This window comes from Mercenaria mercenaria, chromosome 17 (genome assembly GCF_021730395.1).
Source record: "Mercenaria mercenaria strain notata chromosome 17, MADL_Memer_1, whole genome shotgun sequence".
Classification (NCBI taxonomy): domain Eukaryota; kingdom Metazoa; phylum Mollusca; class Bivalvia; order Venerida; family Veneridae; genus Mercenaria; species Mercenaria mercenaria.
In genome coordinates this window covers 55,688,284-55,707,529 of record NC_069377.1, presented here as the reverse complement: position 1 = coordinate 55,707,529, position 19,246 = coordinate 55,688,284, and the positions used below count along the sequence as shown (strand labels likewise).

General features: G+C 33.4%; 1 protein-coding gene across 4 annotated transcripts in view; it reads right to left on the bottom strand.

Moving 5' to 3' along the window:
* Positions 1-19,246, bottom strand: part of LOC128550089 (F-box only protein 30-like) — a 121,697-nt gene that overhangs the window by 83,772 nt on the left and 18,679 nt on the right. For 2 of the 4 annotated variants that reach the window (XM_053528226.1, XM_053528227.1), the window contains exon 3: positions 1,327-15,784. In XM_053528226.1, coding sequence (XP_053384201.1) covers positions 15,515-15,784 — 270 coding nt within the window. In that variant the 3' untranslated portion in view covers positions 1,327-15,514. Of the gene's footprint in view, positions 1-1,326; positions 15,785-19,246 lie in introns of those variants that run through there. The other 2 variants (XR_008368048.1, XM_053528228.1) reach the window with 2 other exon arrangements.

The window sequence follows — 19,246 nt, the reverse complement described above, 5'->3', positions numbered from 1 at the left end:
GGGCCTACTATGGTTATCAAAGTACTAAGGATGATAGCCTGCATTCAGGAGATGACCAGCTGTTTTGGGGGTAAAGGTCATATTGAGGTTTAAAACAAGTTTCTGATAAAGTAATTGAGAATACATGCAGTATGATTTCCTACAGCCAGCAGAGAATCCTTTTCACTTTTGGGTTAGTCAGTCAAAGATCATAGCCACAGTGACCTGTACTTGCATTCATGAGTTTTAAGTCTGAAACTTTGACATGTTATAATTAATTTTATTTCCTATGTCTATAAACCTTGTACAGATTATTGTAAAACTTGCCATGAATATGTCATATACTAAAACAACAAGCCGAGGGCAGTTTCTGTAATATAAATTTATTACAACAGAACTAACAGCAACTTCAATTTTTAGAAATTTCAGATTTGAAACTTCTGGGGCCGGAGGCTTGAAACTGTTCTTTCCCCAGTAAGTTGAGAACACCAATGCCAACAGATGTCAAACTTCAAAGGACGATTGCTGGTGGTCAAAATAGGACTGCTAAATTATTTTTTTAGGGTCAAAGGTCAAGGTTACAGGGAACTGTAAATTTCTGCCTCTGTGCAAAACCTTGCTATTTTTTTACCTAATCCTGTCTCAACAATATATTATTGACTAGAAATGTGTCACCGACACGGATGCCCCTGCAACATAAGAAAGGTCACAGGCATGGTACTGCTCACAAACTAAAAGAAGGACCCTTGGCCCTATTTATTTACAAAAAAAAAATATTGTAGGAAAACCAGAAAATTTAGTAATCTGTATATGTAGTGAAAATTGGCTAAGTTCAACCAAGGACTGTGACCTTGACCTTTGAGCTAGTGAAATGATTTTTGCGCATGACACATTGTCTATCCATGCTCATCATTTGTGTCAAATTATTTTGAAATCTGACCAAGGCCCGGACACGAACACCACCCTTTCCTGAACACACAAACATACACGGACAAGGGTAACACTATATGCTCCCCTACCCCCTTTTTATGGCGGGGGCATAAAAACCGTATCTGCTTAAATGCACTGTCTGAGAAGCACGCTTATATGTTTGATGACACATAGTATTACAGTCCATCCTGCTACTCGAGTTGTTTGATCCTTGGCAAAGCGTAAACAAATACAGCCAAACGTGTGAAAGGCCGCCTTCATTAAACAAGCCACATTCCTATACCTTCTGGGCAAATTAACCTGTATTAAGCAAAAACATATCTTAAAAGGACAATTTTGCTCCTTCCTTTGACTGCCTGCTTAAGACAGGTTTGTCTGTATAGGTAAAGCAAGACAGAGTTCAACAAACACAATAACTTTCATGTATTTAACTTTATTTCACTAATTGCATAGATACAATAAATTATACTGATAAGAAATGTACTCAAAATGCATATTCAATAACACAGTGATGAATGATAAAAAGCAATACCCATTTTGAACTAATTCCTAGAATCCGCCCATCTTGATTTTAACTTGTATACCCTGGTACTTTTTAAATTGAAAGCCAAATATAATGGTAAGAAAAAACTATATGATCCAGATCTGAGAGGAAAGGCCTTTGAAAATCATTCAGAAACACTGATGCAGCTATTGCACATCAAACTTTTTCTGCCCTTTCATCTTGTAATTTGATGCACCAAGTTCTATACTGTGATGGTTATTTGAAGAACTCTGTAGTTACATTGGGTGTGGAATAAAGGAGCATTGGAAACCAGTGGAGATGTGAATTTAAACCAAAAACCTCCAGGTAAAAAACTTAAACCTTATTCATTACACTGATTAGCTGAAGATAATATTTTGGTACTTATTAACTACCCAGTACTCCCATGGAGAAATGAGAGAAAACCTTGTGCATCTGAGATGGTGAAATAACATAATAAAAGAAAAAAACATCTCTTCGTACTTGCAAAACACATTTTTTTTCACTAAGTTTACACCAAATAGCAGTTAAAATTATTTTACAAAATACAAAATTGAACAGATTTTGAGACTACAGTCAAACTTGTGCTAGCGACCGCCCGTGAATAGCGACCACCTGTCGATAAAGACCGGTCTCTGGTCCCCCCATAGAAAAATGCTCATAAAAAGGCGGTGAATAGCGACCACCTGGCGACCGTGACCAGCGACCGGTCCAATTCATTCCCAAGGGTCATATCTGCCCCCCAATAACGGCCAAGCTGGACCATTCTGGCATGAAAATATTTGAAATCCGCTGAATTTTATCGACTGTTGTATTATAGCAAACATAATAATTACTGTTTGATTGAAAATTTGCAAGTTTGCACCAGCCAAATTAATACCGGGTACATAGAACATAAAGAAAGTAAGAAACTGTAGAAATACTTTTTATCAGCATGATAATGGCTTACTTTGCCCCAAATAAAGACCACCTGTGAACAAAGACCACTTTTGTTTGTTCCGAAGAGTGGTCTTTGTTCACAGGTTTGACTGTACTTCATTTTAAACCAAAAGTGGTAAACTAGATTCAAAATTCTGCCCTTCGGTCCTAAGTTTTATCAAGAAATCATGATGGTACAGATATCTAGGAATCAATTCAGTCTGGCATCTAGAATATAAAAATATGATTGCACAAAAACATATTCACAGCTAGAAATAACTGAATATACAAAACATTGCCAAACAAGAACACACAACAACCTGTAAAACAAAAAAATTACATTTTTCATGAAACTAAAGAACGAGTACAACATGAAAGTCGAGAGACTAGTAAATTTCAAGGGTAAGAGATAAAATATTTCAAATATATTTCTATGTTCCTATGAAACAGTCTGTTCAGTAAACATACATGGACACTGCTGTGGTGACTTTCTTTAATGATTATCCTGTAAAAATGGATCAATTTTGTCTGCATAAAATGTTGTGCTTTTGGCCAAAACAGCTACAGTGGTTCATAGACATGAAATTTTATTGTTTCGGCCAAAAGGGCTGTTTCAGGGGAATATTGAGGTGGGGGTGGGGGAAGAGAAGAAATTCTGTGAAAACTCCATGTAACAGAACTTGTTAATCACTTCACTAGGTTTGCTTAAATCTGATTTTTTCTTGAGATCTCTCCAAACTCATTATCTCAGGTTTTATTAAATGTTTCCTTAAACTTGTTTTCTCTTTTTTATGGTAAGTTCAGACAAGGTATTTGGAAATCAATCTGGATGTTTTTTTATGTGTATTTCTTTTTCTAAAAAACTGAAAAACATAACACACTGCTGAATAAAGTCAATGAGAATGAGTAAAGGTAAAAACCAATAAACTGAAATATATAAAGGCAGTAAAACATGTGTCACAAGTCAGGTAGTGATAAAGAAAGAGAAAAAAAAAACACCTGGAAATTTAATACAGCTGGGGTATTGATTTTAACAAAATGACTAGTGGGAAATGACTTCATTTAACAACTCTCTATGGTGTGAGAAAGGGATCATGTTCCCAGACTTAGCATTTAAACTTTGTAATTTTATCTTATAGCACATTCTCTAATCAGCCCCTGTGTCTATTTTTAGAATGACGTGATGGTTGTATAATGTTATACACATTATTTTTTCTGTTTAAGAGCTGTAAATGGATTTCAGACATGTCCTAGAACTCTGTAGACTGAATAACAGAAAACTTTTACTTTACTTGGTGTTATTGTTTATTAATATTAACAGGCAGTAAACTTTTTAATTCACACCAAGTTAGATTATCTTATTCATGTTGAATGAGAGTTATGACATTATAGTTATAAGAAATAATGATTCAGGAAAACTTTTTATAAAATCAAATCACACATTGTTCTGTATTATGATTGGTGAAAGTAAACAAAAAATTTTATCCATAGGAAAATGAAACACCTGTTACTGAACCCTTAGATCAATCAAAAAGAAAATACATATATAAAAGTTACATAATGTGATCTGTCAGTATAAAACAATTTTCCCTTTTTTGATAACCAGAGTGGGGAGATCATGAACAACTTTTTTTAATTTGTGAGAAAGTTTACTGTTTTGTTTTGAGTCAACTCAGTTGGACCAATCCAGATGTTGCGAGTTCAATCTCAGTGACAATTTGTCCAGAGAAAATAAATCTGAAATAATTCGTTCTCAATCCAAATTTTGTGGGGATGATGTATTACAGTAGTCACTAGACTCGTGATACATAACCTAAATAGGACTAAAATGATAATAATGCCGCGTCAAACAATAAAGTAAAGAAAAAACAAGTAGAATTTGTCAGAACAAATGTTACAAATTTAAATATGTGACAAAAATGAAACGATAGCTTTTTTCTGCGTTTTTTTTTTTTACCATCATTCAAGATTATATAAATAATAATTATGATGTGTAAAAATTACTAAATTCAAATTTAATTTAACAATATCCTTCTTTATCTTTTGTCATTTTTCATCTTAAACAAAAGCAGTGATTGTTACAATATACAATCAATTTATTATAATTAACAAATATCATCTAATAACATCGTGGAAAATATTAGTTAAAAAGTTTGTCCAGCACCTTCACTCGGTACATTAATTAAGTAGTTTTAAATGGGCTATAAAATTACAACCCATTATTGTTTTAAGTTATACTATCGTATATTTATTTATTTATTTATTTATTTATTTATTTATTTATTTATTTATTTATCAAAGTCATGCAGATGTTCTTATTCCAACTGCCCTTTTCGCCAATTGTTAAGACATTTTATGCGCATTTTCTTTTTTTTTTTTACTAAGAATAATGGCAAAAAGTCTCATAATTATGTATACATGATCAATTATTACATGTATATTTCATCCATGATTATTTAAAAAAGATATGAACAAAATGCACCAAAAGCATTTTAGTGCTTTAAATGTAGCAAATTTTGCAACACTGGCCAGGTACATCATTTACTGTGAGATAAAAATGTGCAAATGCAATTCTTACAGTAATTAACTCTATGTGCTACAGAATTCTACTGTCCGAAAATCTCTCTGCCATGAATGTTTGTTACTAATGATAGGGTTGACCGCATTGAGTGTGACGTAGTGATACCTGTAATCTGAAAATATGCTACTGGGAACTGATCAGAAATTGTTCATAATGTTGTTATATGTATAAACAAGTGTCACACCATTATTTTTGCATTTGTGTCACACAGATTTTGCATGTTTCTTAGCAACTACAGCACCAATTGCTTTGAAACTCCACCCAAGGTTTCAGTAACATGAAGTGGCCTCACAGGGCAGGCTTTATATTTATTTTTCTAATAAACTTTGACGAGACTTTGAATATTACTTTTACAGAAAAAAAATCTAAGGCTTATGTGAAGGTTAAACCATGCATTCTTGAACAATTCCTGAAATGCGTAAAAATTTTGTTTTTCAAAAATACTGTGAATTTAGTCATATCCAAACGAAAGAGCTGTTTTGGTCCAAACCAGGAAGTTTCATACCCATGAAATTAAATGATTTCATAGGTAATGCAGTAAACAACTGCTTAATTTAGAGCTAAGTGATTGAAGGTTAGGTCATATGGCACAGATTACCTTACCTTACACCTCTACCGACACTCTTTACTTATCCTTGGAAAAAATATTAAAAAATCAAGTTTTTCTTTGCAAAGAATGAACTTTTCATAATAAATATACACAAGCAGTTTGTTTTCCAAAACAATATATATAAGAAAGCTATACCACATTGAAAGCATGTCATAAGTTAGGTTATAAAAAAGTGCTGATTTTTAGAGCATGGGAAGTTCAAATCAGTATTATTGAAATATATAAATAACAAGATGACATTACCATATTTACAACAAAAAAATGCAATGAATTTTATTGTGGTATAAACATACAAAAATGTCAAGAATAATTATTGCAACAGACCTATCATAAAAGAAACTTTGTTCTGAATAATGCATTGTAAATTATTTAGACTGTTGATATGTAACAACCTTCTAAAGAATGAGAAAAAAATCCTTTACACAAAAGAATAAAAGTTGAGAGTGTACATTTGAGCAGAATATACCAGCATATTTGTTTGTGAATATTACTTTGAAAATACTGTACATTGGGTAAATTTTGCACCAGCTTTATTAAGTCATTTCAAGAACTTGAAAAGCGTGAATACTTGTGTTTTAGGACATAACACGGCATTACCAACTTTTAGTAACATCTTGAAACCAATAAAGCGGGACAGATCTACCTATCATAAAAATCAATAAAACCAATAATCCAATATCATCGCTACCGGACGGATTCGTTGATTTCCGTACTACTTGTTGTTGTTGTAGTAAGACGGGGAAAAATCGATAATTAACATCTTTGGTCATTATCTCATGCATTTACAGGTTGGTGGTTTGCTAAACGATATATTTGAATTGAAAGAAGTTTTGATAATTATTAAAGTGAAAATCGGAACAAGTCGAAAATTTATATAATACTTTATTAATTGTCAAATAAAAGTAATATTTATGAATATGTTATCTAAAATATTTCGATATCGTTACATTTTATACATCGAACGCATAGATTTACTTTCTTTTTAATACATGAAACATCATGCTAACGTATATCTATGTACAGAAAAGAAATATTTACGCACAAGAAACTGACTGTAAATAAAATAAATATTCAAGAATATGAATATGTTATCTAAAATATTTAGAAAGCGTATATACATCCTCTATACGCGCTTTCTTTCACATATTATGAACATTAGAATATATGCTTTTGATTCTAAAATATTTTCAAAATTCTAAACCACTAACGTTTTTCGATTTTCATCGTAAAAGGTAGTAAAAACAACAAATTCTCATGTATTTCCATAACATAAAGTTTGTCAGTAATTAAGTTTTGAAGCCTTCATAAGAAATATAGAATTTTTTCGAGATATTTAAAAAAGTATTTTTGTTGTCGAACGATCTGGAGGCCAGTCGCTTTAAAGAAAAAGAAGTATAGAAATAAGACTTATACTTTTAAAAGGAAATACTTAACCCTTACCATGCTGGACACGACTGTTTCTTCCTTTGTAATCAGTGTTAATCATGATCAGCCTGCACATCCGTGCAGACTGATCATGATCTGCACTGTCTGCCATTCAGCCAGTAATGTTTTTGGTATGCACCCTTTTTATAAATAATAGTACTGTCCAAATTGAAAGATAGACAAGGTCATTATTATAATTTAGCATGGTAAGGATTAAGTTTCTTATATCGTGTCTAAATAGAAATATTATATTTGCATGACTTGAATAGGTACTGCTGACAAATACTACTACAACATTAAATAACAATAACTTCATCAATATCTCAATTTTAGAATAGCAGACTTAACTTAGTAATAACTTAATATTTTTCGTGAAATTTGGGCCAGGATCTTTACTCAGTAAATATTTACGGAACAACGATGTGAATTCTAAATTTGTACTGATTCTACTGTCATACGATTCATGAAATAAGATAAATTATTTTCAATTAAAAATAATTTGATTTATTTATTCAAGAAATACTTGTTATGCTCGTTGCCATGGTCACATGGTTATCTCTCAGTCTTTTCTTATAACTGGTTCCCGACTTTCTGACTGATACGAATTACACATAATTACTGAGCTGAGAACAATCTTAATAACGGCTTATAAAAGCAAAAAACACGTGCAGCCTTTCTCACTTATGTCGTAGTCTACCTGTATAGAACATCGAACTTACAACTTTTCCCTACCCGCCTCAGCCCGCAAAAGCTACCATATTTTTGATTACTAAGATTGTTTCACCTATACTATACCATGTGATAACTATTTTTGGTCAGGAATTGCTGTTGGTTGTATATATTTTCAGGATACCACATTACAAATTTCTGTTGTATCAATGTTGAATTCTGACGGTGTCACCAACTTGTGTACCCAGAGCCATAAGACGAATGCAATTCAGATGTGAAAACAGTATATTGTTATGAAGACTGTGATTTTATCAAATAGATGGTAACAGGCGCCTTAGCGGTACCTGGAATTAATGCTGATGTGAACAGTCATTTGTAATATACTTATTTAGTGTGGACACTGATTTATTGGAAGTGATTTGTCAGTTAATGATCATAGTGCTCGGGTATTTGTTTGTTCTTATTACACATTTTATGTGCATTTATATCGTGTGACAGTTTGTGCTAGCTTAATGGGACAATTATTTGACATTACATGTATACTAAGCAGCATAATTCTGGACATTTAGTGTATTTACTTCATGAAGACGTAATTCTATGCCTAAATAATATAAATGTATGTATATAAAGAGTCGGACAGTCTATCTTAAGGTTTCATTCATATATGTCGCTCTATTTATATGTTGTATATTGCGGTAAAATTCTTATTGGCCGGAAGGTGACCAGGCGTTGCAGTTTCTATGAAGTAAATTTAACAAGTTATCGTTATTTACAATTTCAAATTTCGCTTACTTCGGAATATGGGCGTGACTTCTCTCCTCGATGGCATTCTATTTTGCGTTCAAGAGGAGACATGGCCGTCCGTATTCGGATTTTTCTATCTTATTTCGCAGGTCACTACTTTATGTAAGCTGTTATTGTTACTCTGAGTCACCAGGTTATTTCAATGGTTGTCAACTGGACTGTTACTTCCGGTTACTTGTTTACTTATTGTTGTCGACCCGAATGTTGCTTCCGGTCACTAAGTAGTGGTAAACTCGAATGTTGCTTCGGGTTTGTTTGTAGTCTGTCGTTGACCTGAATGTTGCTTCGGGTCACTAGGTCTGGCCCATGTAGTTTTGGTAAGGCCTAGTCGACGTGTTTGCTGCCAGTAACGCATTACAGGTTCTACCAGCATACCTGGTATCGAGCTGGTAGTGTGATTATGGGTCCTTTGCTTTCAAGGTTGGTACCGATTCATGGTATGGTCAACTTGGAAGCTGGGGTCTATGATTGCACGATCAGTGGGACTCCTTTGGTAATGCGACGCGTAGCAATTGATGGCATTAGTTATATTTTCAAAGGTGACTCGGCGACCGGGATCCTTTTGGCAATTTCACTTGTAATGTTTGGCACGCTTGGTCCCTTCCGGTCGATGAGCTAGCTACCAAATTTGAGTGGCCGACACAACCAAACTTATTAATTTGAAATGATATGAATATACATGTAATTCGTAAGCAATATTTCAAGGTTTTATTATCACGTACCTATATCTATTTGAATATATTGTCGGTACAGATTGGTGACATGTTTAATAAATTTAGAGAAGGCTGTATGAATTGTTTTTTATTTCGAGTAATATCAAATAAGGGTCAACATCGTAAAAACAAATTTCATAAAAGAGAGGGAAAAGACTATATAAAGACAGAAGAAAGTGAAAGACATATATTACAACGCAAAAACCATAAAACCGTCAAAATACCTATCACTTACAGTAAGTGGGGTAGCATATCTTTTATGACCCGCCTTGAAACAACACTGACCGGATATTGTTTACCCCTAGGCAATATTGTAATACACAATAAAAGTCAAAGGGTAATTTTAAGATATCTTTTACAATTAAATCAAATAATAGATATCGCATTTTTTTAAAACGAATGATTAAAAAATGTACCAAAAACATACATTAATTTAAGAATACAGAATAATATATAAAAAGGAGGTTCGGAAAAAAGCAGAATTATCAGTTCATCAAGGCTATCGTTCAAATTAACGTTTGGTCATATTATGAATAATAGAAAATGATTTAAAAAAGAAAAAAGAAACCTTATTAAAAAATCCTATATGAAGAAAAAATGATTACCGCGTCCGAGATCGGACCCGGACCGCCGCGGCAATAAAAATGTCTCCAGATCCTTCGGCAAAAAATAATAAAGGTAACTGGAAATTAATAAATTAATCGTCGTTATATTTCTTAAGAATGCTTTGAAACTCAGTTACTGACAGACAATATTTTACGGAAAGACATGAGAATTAGTTGCTTTAAGTATATTTAGCGATGAAAATTAAAAGCATTTGTATATTTAATGCGAATTGAACGCTAAATCCTCCCTAGCGTTATGTTAAACGACAGCGGATCTAAGTTTCGGCGTTTCTGAGTTCAACAATCAATTTGTTTACAATTTCATTTTTTTTTTTTTTTGTCAATGTAAAGTTGCCTACAATTTATAGACTTTGAGCTATAACAATTTGTACCGACAAAGTCAGACTAGCAGACGATAATATTTTCCGTAACAGCTTCCGAGTACTTACGGATGACGGCGGAAAAAGCCGGAATATTTTAAGAAATGTTCACTGTACACACTAAAATGCAAAAAGGACCAAACAAATCATTATAAAATCTAAAACAAATTACACATAACGAAAATTGAATAATTTTTCTACATTTTTAGGGGTATCGAATTTTTTATTTTTTGAGGAAAATATCTCATTTTATCTGTTATATTTGAAAAAGTCAGTTTCTTTTTACCCGTTTCCTACAGAGTCTATATGAACTGAGGTGGGTCTATTTAAAGTCAAAAAGGACCAACCAAATATTAAAATATTTTTTTAAAAAAATATTCATAATATCCGGAATAAATTAAACTTTAATTTGTGGGGTATCGAATTTTTGATTTCCAAATAGAACTTTTTCTATTTAAGTTTAAGTGTTTTTTTCCTTCTTTGTTTATATAGGCAAAGTTATTGATTTTCCAATAGATCGATGTTACTAAAAGTTGGTAATGATTATTATTCATAAATAATATTATTCTAATTTTCTAGTGGCATCTTTCGTGAATGTTGGCAAAAGTAAAATCATTGCAACTATTATCTAATCTACATTAAATGCAAAACTGTCACTGAAATGTTAGGAGTTTACAGTTACAATAGACTTGATAAAATATTTTACAAAATGTTTTTTATTATTAAGTATTTGATATGCAATTTAAGTATTTCACAGCCATACTGTTCAGATTAAAGATGAAACAGAAAACACTAACAAGAGTGTTTAATATCTATATGTTTTAGGCCTTTATTTTTTTCATTATTTTAGGAACGCCACAAACACAGGTGAAATTGGGAAAATGGTCTCAGAATTGGGAAAAATTGGAAGCTACCATAACATATGTAAAGATATTTAAGTGTGTAATATTTGCAAAGTTTGGATGGCACTTTAATAATTGTTCAACAGTATATATAATTCATGATTTTAAAGTAATTATGTGTGTTGGAAAGCCTAAGTTATTGCTAAAAGAAGAACAAGTATTTACTGAATTACCAGGTACAACTAGAAGTAAAACCTTGCAATTTTACTGTATTACTGCTCATTTTGTCTTTTTATATTCCTTGACTTTTCTCAGTCTATTCTATAGTATTGTAAAATCTTAATCAAATCATACAAAAGTGTACTCTACATGACACAAACATTTTTGATATGGAGATGAACAACTACTTTAATAAAACAGGAAGAAATATCAGAATAATCAAATATTTGATATAAACATATACAACTACCTTAAATAACAAAAACATAAGACATATCAGAATCACATTTCTTCATTAGTCTATCACATGACAGTAAAGCTGCTGAATATCAATTTTTGATTCATAAAATAATGATAATATAACAACATAATATGCAATAATTTGAATGATGAATCATATTACAATATTTTCATACAGTCTTGAGTATTATGGATTGCATCTATTACAAACCTAGAACTATAGTACATGTACATATTTTAAAATATGCAGTAACTGGTACAATAACCATTCCATGTCTACTTCTAAATTTCCTCATCTATAAAAACTACTGTAGCATAATGTATTTTTCTGACAAAATCTTAGAAAAACACTGTATTTTTACAAAGAACTACATGGCATAAAACAAAACAAGCAAACATGACAAAAAATGTGGGCAGTGACACAGTGAAACTCAAATTATCTAAGCATACATCTTGATACTGTCACTATGTAAATGAAACGAGTTTGTATTTGACCACAGAACAAAATTATAGTAAATATCATGGTGATTCAAGCATTTAAATCATGGTGATTCAAGCATTTATACGGAAATCAGATATTTTTTTTGAAGTTAGAAGTTTGTGACTTTTAAATTATTATCAAATTAAGTGTGCAAAAAACACAATTTATGGTGTATGAGCTTAAAAATATGTATACTGTTATATCTGTTTTTGCTGGGTGTAACATCATGCTTATGCAAATACTGTATATGGCAACTGTTCAAATTTTTGTAGTAAAGGAAGACCCCAGGTGCCCCAAAGCATTATTTCAGGCATGGGAGGTGAAGGGGGGATTGGTGGGTGGGTGGTGGGGGGGGGCAACTAGGTAGAACCACTGACCTTCTGTAAGCCAGCTGAATGAAGTCCCCAGATAAAAAGAACTCCACACCCAAAGCAAGATTTCAAACCCACAGCGGTGAGGAGCAAGAAATCAAAAGTCAGCGACTTTAACCGCTTGGCCATGGAAGCCCCTGTAAAATAATGTGGACTTCTTACAACAACAACAACACTTTAGCAAGTATTTATTTTGGCGGATACTTTCAGTTCTAAAGCTAGTAAGACGAAAATAAATCTCTCTTTAAGATTTCTGATTTTACAGGACTTGCACATATTTATCATCATCTAAAATCACTGTACTCCCACTGACATCAACATCTATCCAATATTGTGTACTTTTAAGTCTTACTTACCCTATCAAGGTAGACAATCCCTGTATACAGAGTTTAATACCATCAGTGAATAATCAATCAATAAGAAAATTGTTACTGTGACAACAGTTACTTAAATGATATGGAAATAGCTAATGTGGGAGAAATTAATTAACAAGTGAGACCTAAATGGAGTTGTTTTTCTCAAATAACAGCAGATAGACTGGTACATGTAGTCAGCTTACCAATAGAAAAACAGACTGGTGTCAGAAACATCATTTCTAGATTTTTTATATACAAACTGGATCTGTTCTTTTATATGATAGGGAAAAAAATGTCCAGACGAACAGTCAGTTAAAATGTTGAAAAAAACCTGTGACAGACAGGTTTTTATAATCTAAATGCTAAATAAGCTACAGAAATGACAATGCAACAACCTGGCATTATTTATTGTTACTGCTGATTCTCCTCTGCCATTTTCTGGTCTAGAAGAGAACACAAGTGCCCATATAATTTAAATATCAAGTTCAGTGTAAAGGGTTATACACTGTACATGAATTTCACAGTAACATTTGTCTATTCTAAAGCAGTTATTAAAACAAGAGGACCATGATGGTCCTGAATCGCTCACCTATCTCCACATGACCCAGTGTTCAACTGAGTATGACATCGTTATTTCTATTATTTGACATAGTGACCTAGTTTTTGAGCACATGTGACCTAGATATCATCAAGATAAAAAATTCTGACCAATTTTCATGAAGATTCATTGAAAAATATGGCCTCTAGAGAGGTCACAAGGTTTTTCTATTATTTGACCTAATGACCTAGTTTTTGAAGGCACGTGACCCACTTTTAAACTTGACCTAGATATCATCAAGGTGAACATTCTCACCAATTTTCATGAAGATCTCGTGAAAAATATGGCCTCTAGACAGGTCACAAGGTTTTTCTATTTTTCGACCTACTGTCCTAGTTTTTGACCGCACATGACCCAGATACGAACCTGACCTAGATATCATCAAGCTGAACATTCTCACCAATTTTCATGAAGATCCATTGAGAAATATGGCCTCTAGAGAGGTCACAAGGTTTTTTCTATTTTTAGACCTACTGACCTAGTTTTTGACCCCACGTGACCCAGTTTCGAATCTGAATTAGATATCATCAAGATGAACATTCTGACCAATATTCATGAAGATCTCATGAAAAATATGGCCTCTAGAGAGGTCACAAGGTTTTTCTATTTTTAGATCTACTGACCTAGTTTTTAACCCCACGTGACCCAGTTTCGAACTTGACCTAGATATCTTCAAGGTAAACATTCTGACCAATTTTCATGAAGATCCATTGAAAAATATCGCCTCTAGAGAGGTCACAAGGTTTTCCTATTTTTAGACCTACTGACCTAGTTTTTGACCGCACATGACCCAGTTTCAAACTTGACCTAGATATCATCAAGGTGAACATTCTGACCAATTTTCATGAAGATCTCATGAAAAATATGGCCTCTAGAGAGGTCACAAGGTTTTTCTATTTTTAGATCTACTGACCTAGTTTTTAACCCCACGTGACCCAGTTTCGAACTTGACCTAGATGTCATCAAGATGAACATTCTGACCAATTATCATGAAGATGCATTGAGAAATATGGCCTCTAGAGAGGTCACAAGGTTTTTCTATTTTTAGACCTAATGACCTAGTTTTTGACCCTACGTGACCCAGTTTCAAACTTAACCTAGATATCATCAAGATAAACATTCTGACCAATATTCATGAAGATCTCATGAAAAATATGGCCTCTAGAGAGGTCACAAGGTTTTTCTATTTTTAGACCTACTGACCTAGTTTTTGACCCCACGTGACCCAGTTTCGAACTTGACCTAGATATCATCAAGGTGAACATTCTGACCAATTTTCATGAAGATCTTGTGAAATATATGGCCTCTAGAGAGGTCACAAGGTTTTTCTATTTTTAGACCTACTGACCTAGTTTTTGACGGCACGTGACCCAGTTTCGAACTTGACCTAGATATCATCAAGATGAACATTCTGACCAACTTTCATAAAGATCCCATGAAAAATGTGACCTCTAGAGTGGTCACAAGCAAAAGTTTACGGACGGACGGACGACGGACACCGCGCGATCACAAAAGCTCACCTTGTCACTTTGTGACAGGTGAGCTAAAAAATCAAAATAATAAAAACATAGACATAAACAAGTTTCAGTTTCAGTTACAAAAATGGGCAACAATTTATAGTCTTAGAAATGTCCCTTTTTACGATGCTTAATGAGATAAAAGATTACACTAGAAAAATTGTGAAGTTAAAAACAGGGCATTACTTTGTGTAAAAAAAAAACCAATGTTATGGGACCTAAGAATTGCATGTCATATCACCACAATGAATGAGTGTGTTAAGTATCAGACCATTCCCACAAGTGGTTATCAAGATACCAGTTAACAAACAAAAACGTAACCAAAAATTACAAAGTTGAAAAGGGACATAACTTTGTTAAATGCAAAATAGAGTTATGGCACAGTGAACAAATGTGAAAAGTTTCAATCCATTCCCAATAGTGGATGCTGAGATACTGGCTACACACAAAACTTAACCAAACAATTGCTAAACCAAGAAAGGGACAATACTTTGTAAAAATTTAAAACAGAGTTATGGAACCTCTGCAATGTAAGTCAAATAATCACAGTGCACAAGTAGTGTGTGAAGTTTCAATCCATTCAAAATTGTGGATATGAGATACCAGCTTACATACAAAACTTAACCAAAATGGGACCCTGATGCAGATGCCGACACGCAACACATGGGTGAGTCCAATAGCTCTACATATTCTTGGAACAGTCAAACTAAAAATCTTTTCCACAGCTTGGTAACACTTTTTAATATCTCACACCTAAATATGCTGCATCACAGAATTGAAAATGTGACCTGGTCTTATTTCCCTTAACTTTCTTGCTTCCCTTTTCTTCAGCATAAGCTCCTGACGACTCATACCTTCTATCTCCTTCACATCATGGACCAATTTGACAGAGTCACTGTGAATATTTCTATCTATATCAGTATTAAAGACACAAATTTTCAAGTGATTTGCTATTGCACTAGAACTGTTGTCATGGAAACGCCACTGACGTATAGGCTGAAATCCAACACTATATTGCCATTTCTGAAACAAACAAATTTGATACAGTTTTCTATTAACACCTTTTCATCTTGAAAACATCATTAAACATGTACTCTGCATGACTTTACTGCATTTCTTTCTAAATCTTTATTATTTTATAAAGTGAAGGTGCAGGGCCTCTGTGCCGAGTGGTTGAAGTTGCTGACTTAGAATCACTTGCCCCTCGTATACTTTCGGGGCGTTGAATTCTTCATGTGAGGAAGCTATCCAGCTGGCCTACGGAAGGTTGGTGGTTCTATCTAGGTGCCCGCCCATGATGAAATAATGCATGGAGGGGCACCTGGGATCTTCGTCTACCATTAAAGCTGGAAAGTCTCTATATGACTTATAACTGTGTTGTTGCAACGTTAAACTGAACAAAAATATGGTGAAGGTGAGTACCAACTTCACAAAAATTACTTGTTTCAAAATTTAACAAGAGCACCGCCTTGCGGGTGCTGACGCTCATCTGATTTTTTTTAGTGTAATAGAAATATTGTCCTACCCATGATTTTCTAAGTCTAAAAAGGGCCATCATTCTTGCAAAAAGCAGGATAGAGTTATGTTTCTTGATGTACAGTGTCCACTTATGATGGTGAAAAACTGTTGCAAGTTTTAAAGCAATAGCTTTGATAGTTTATGAGAAAAGTTGACTTAAACATAATACTCAACCAAGAAAATGATTTTCTAAGTCCAAAAGGGGCAATAATTATTGCAAAAAGCAGGATGGAGTTATGTTGCTTGCTGTACAGGGTCAGCTTATGATGGTGAACAAGTGTTGCAAGTTTCAAAGCAATAGCTTTGATAGTTTAAGAGAAAAAGTTGACCTAAACATAAAACTTAACCAAGAAATCTGATATTTTCTAAGTCCAAAAGGGGCCATAAATCTTGCAAAAAGCAGGACGGAGTTATGTTTCTTGCTGTACAGGGTCAACTTATGATGGTGAACAAGTGTTGCAAGTTTTAAAGCAATAGCTTTGATAGTTTAGGATTAAAGCTGACCTAAACATAAAACTTAACCAAGAAAACTGATTTTCTAAGTCCAAAAGGGGCAATAAATCTTGCAAAAAGCAAGATGGAGTTATGTTTCTTGATGTACAGGGTCAGCTTATGATGGTGAACAAGTATTCCAAGTTTCAAAGCAATAGCTTTGATAGTTTAGGAGAAAAGTTGACCTAAACATAAAACTTAACCAAGAAATCTGATATTTTCTAAGTCCAAAAGGGGCCATAAATCTTGCAAAAAGCAAGATGGAGTTATGTTTCTTGCTATACAGGGTCAGCTTATGATGGTGAACAAGTATTCCAAGTTTCAAAGCAATAGCTTTGATAGTTTAGGAGAAAAGCTGACCTAAACATAAAACTTAACCAGGCAACGCCAACGCAGACGCCGACGCCGACGCCAACAACCGCTCAAGTGATGACAATAACTCATCATTTTTTTTCAAAAAATCAGATGAGCTAAAAATGACACAGAATGCTAAAAATCAATATCTTATGCTAATTAAACCTTGTGAACACTCCCAGTGCTCTCAAGCCATTTTTTCATTCAACATTTGAGCCGCACCATGAGAAAACCAACATAGTGCATTTGCGACCAGCATGGATCCAGACCAGCCTGCGCATCTGCGCAGTCTGGTCAGGATCCATGCTGTTAGCTAACAGTTTCTTTTTAAATTGCAATACGCTTTGAAAGTGAACAGCATGGATCCTGACAAGACTGCACAGATGCACAGGCTGGTCTGGATCCATGCTGGTTGCAAATGCACTATTTTTTACTAAAATATTTTATATTTAGATATTGACTTTAAATGTAGGAAATCCTCATCAAATATTTTTAACTCTACTTAATGTATAAATTAATTTTGTATCAGTGCAACATTCATAATTAAACATGCAGTAATAGTTGATTGTTTAAAAACTTCCAGTTTTTTAGTGGTAGTTCACACTGATTTATACTGTGTTCAGTTGTACATGCATACAGTGTGGGCATGTTCTAATCTCTGGCCTGGCCTGGCCCGATGAGCCCAATTTTCGACTGGGCCGGGCCAGGCCAGGCCAGGCCAGATTTTATTGTACACAGAGAAATGAATGGCATGAAATCAAAATATACAATTACAATAGCAGGCAGTATTAACCTGCATTGTTTACTTGCTGCATGTCAAACAAAATGAGAAACCAGTCCCCTGGAGAATCATTAATTAGCCATCATTCATCTTATTTGAAATACAGATTTGCACTGAAGAAAATGGTGTAACTAAATGATAACTACCCATTTTTTTCTGTGATCAAATTATTTAAAGTCAGCTTTAACACTTGGTTTTAAAACTAATGGCTAATTTCATTGATAAGTTTACCTGCTGCAATATAACTGAATATTTGCATGCATCTCTTTGGGAATTGTAATTACAGGTTGTGTCCCTACTATCCTTAGCTGACCTTTTAACTGTTCAGTTGAACTTTTAATGTGTTTGGTTTAGTTAAGCTGATGTTCAATTTATGGAAGAGTAATAAAAATAATATTCATTGTGGGACCTCTAACTCATTGTCAGGGTGTTGGCATTTTAGCTTATTGATATTTGTCTTGCACAAAAAAAATAATGGTGCATTGTGTTTATGTTATTTCTAAGTGATATATTTAATGCTAAAAGATGCTCTTGAGCCTGTTTCACAAAACTTTGTAGGATTTTTTTCCACATACTTAGATCAATATAAAACAATCTTACAAAAATATTCAGTATATGTATAACCTAAACTACAAAATTTATATATCGCTTCCCCGCACCATACTATCCCAGGTTCTAGAACGGATGTAGCATTATTTTAGAAATTGAAAGTTGTTGTCCGTTAGTATTGACAGGTGCCACTCTTTATTTTACACCATATTTGTAACCTGAAAATATCTAAATTGACCAAAATAACATGCAAAGTTTACCAATGACACAGTGGTGTAGTGATAAGTTCTGCGACTTTCACACATGTTACCATGGGTTCGATTTCAATTCAGATTGTTTTCATTAAATCAATATAATATCATTTTATTGATACTGGTTTTATAATTTTATTCTTACAACATTTCATGGTAATAACTTGTATGTAGAAGAATGTCAAATACTTGTGTATTTCTTTCAAAAAATGAACAATAAATCATAAGTGACAATTCCTGCATTCTAAGTTTACAGAGGAAATTAAAAAAAAAAAATGATAATGAAAATGGTCAAACAGGTCACGGTTTCGAACTTACAGTCCCGAGATTGGTAGCTGAACATTTTGTCAGCACAACTTTATCTGCATGTACGACCTGGCAGTAAAGAAATGTTTATACCGGTATTTTATTTGGTTTTCAATATTTATATATTTATTTATGTTTGGGCACCGATTTTTTACGGAAGCATATGGAATATTCTTGAGTGCTAGTTCAATAATTTCGGACAATACTAAATAATCCTCAATAGACAAAATAATG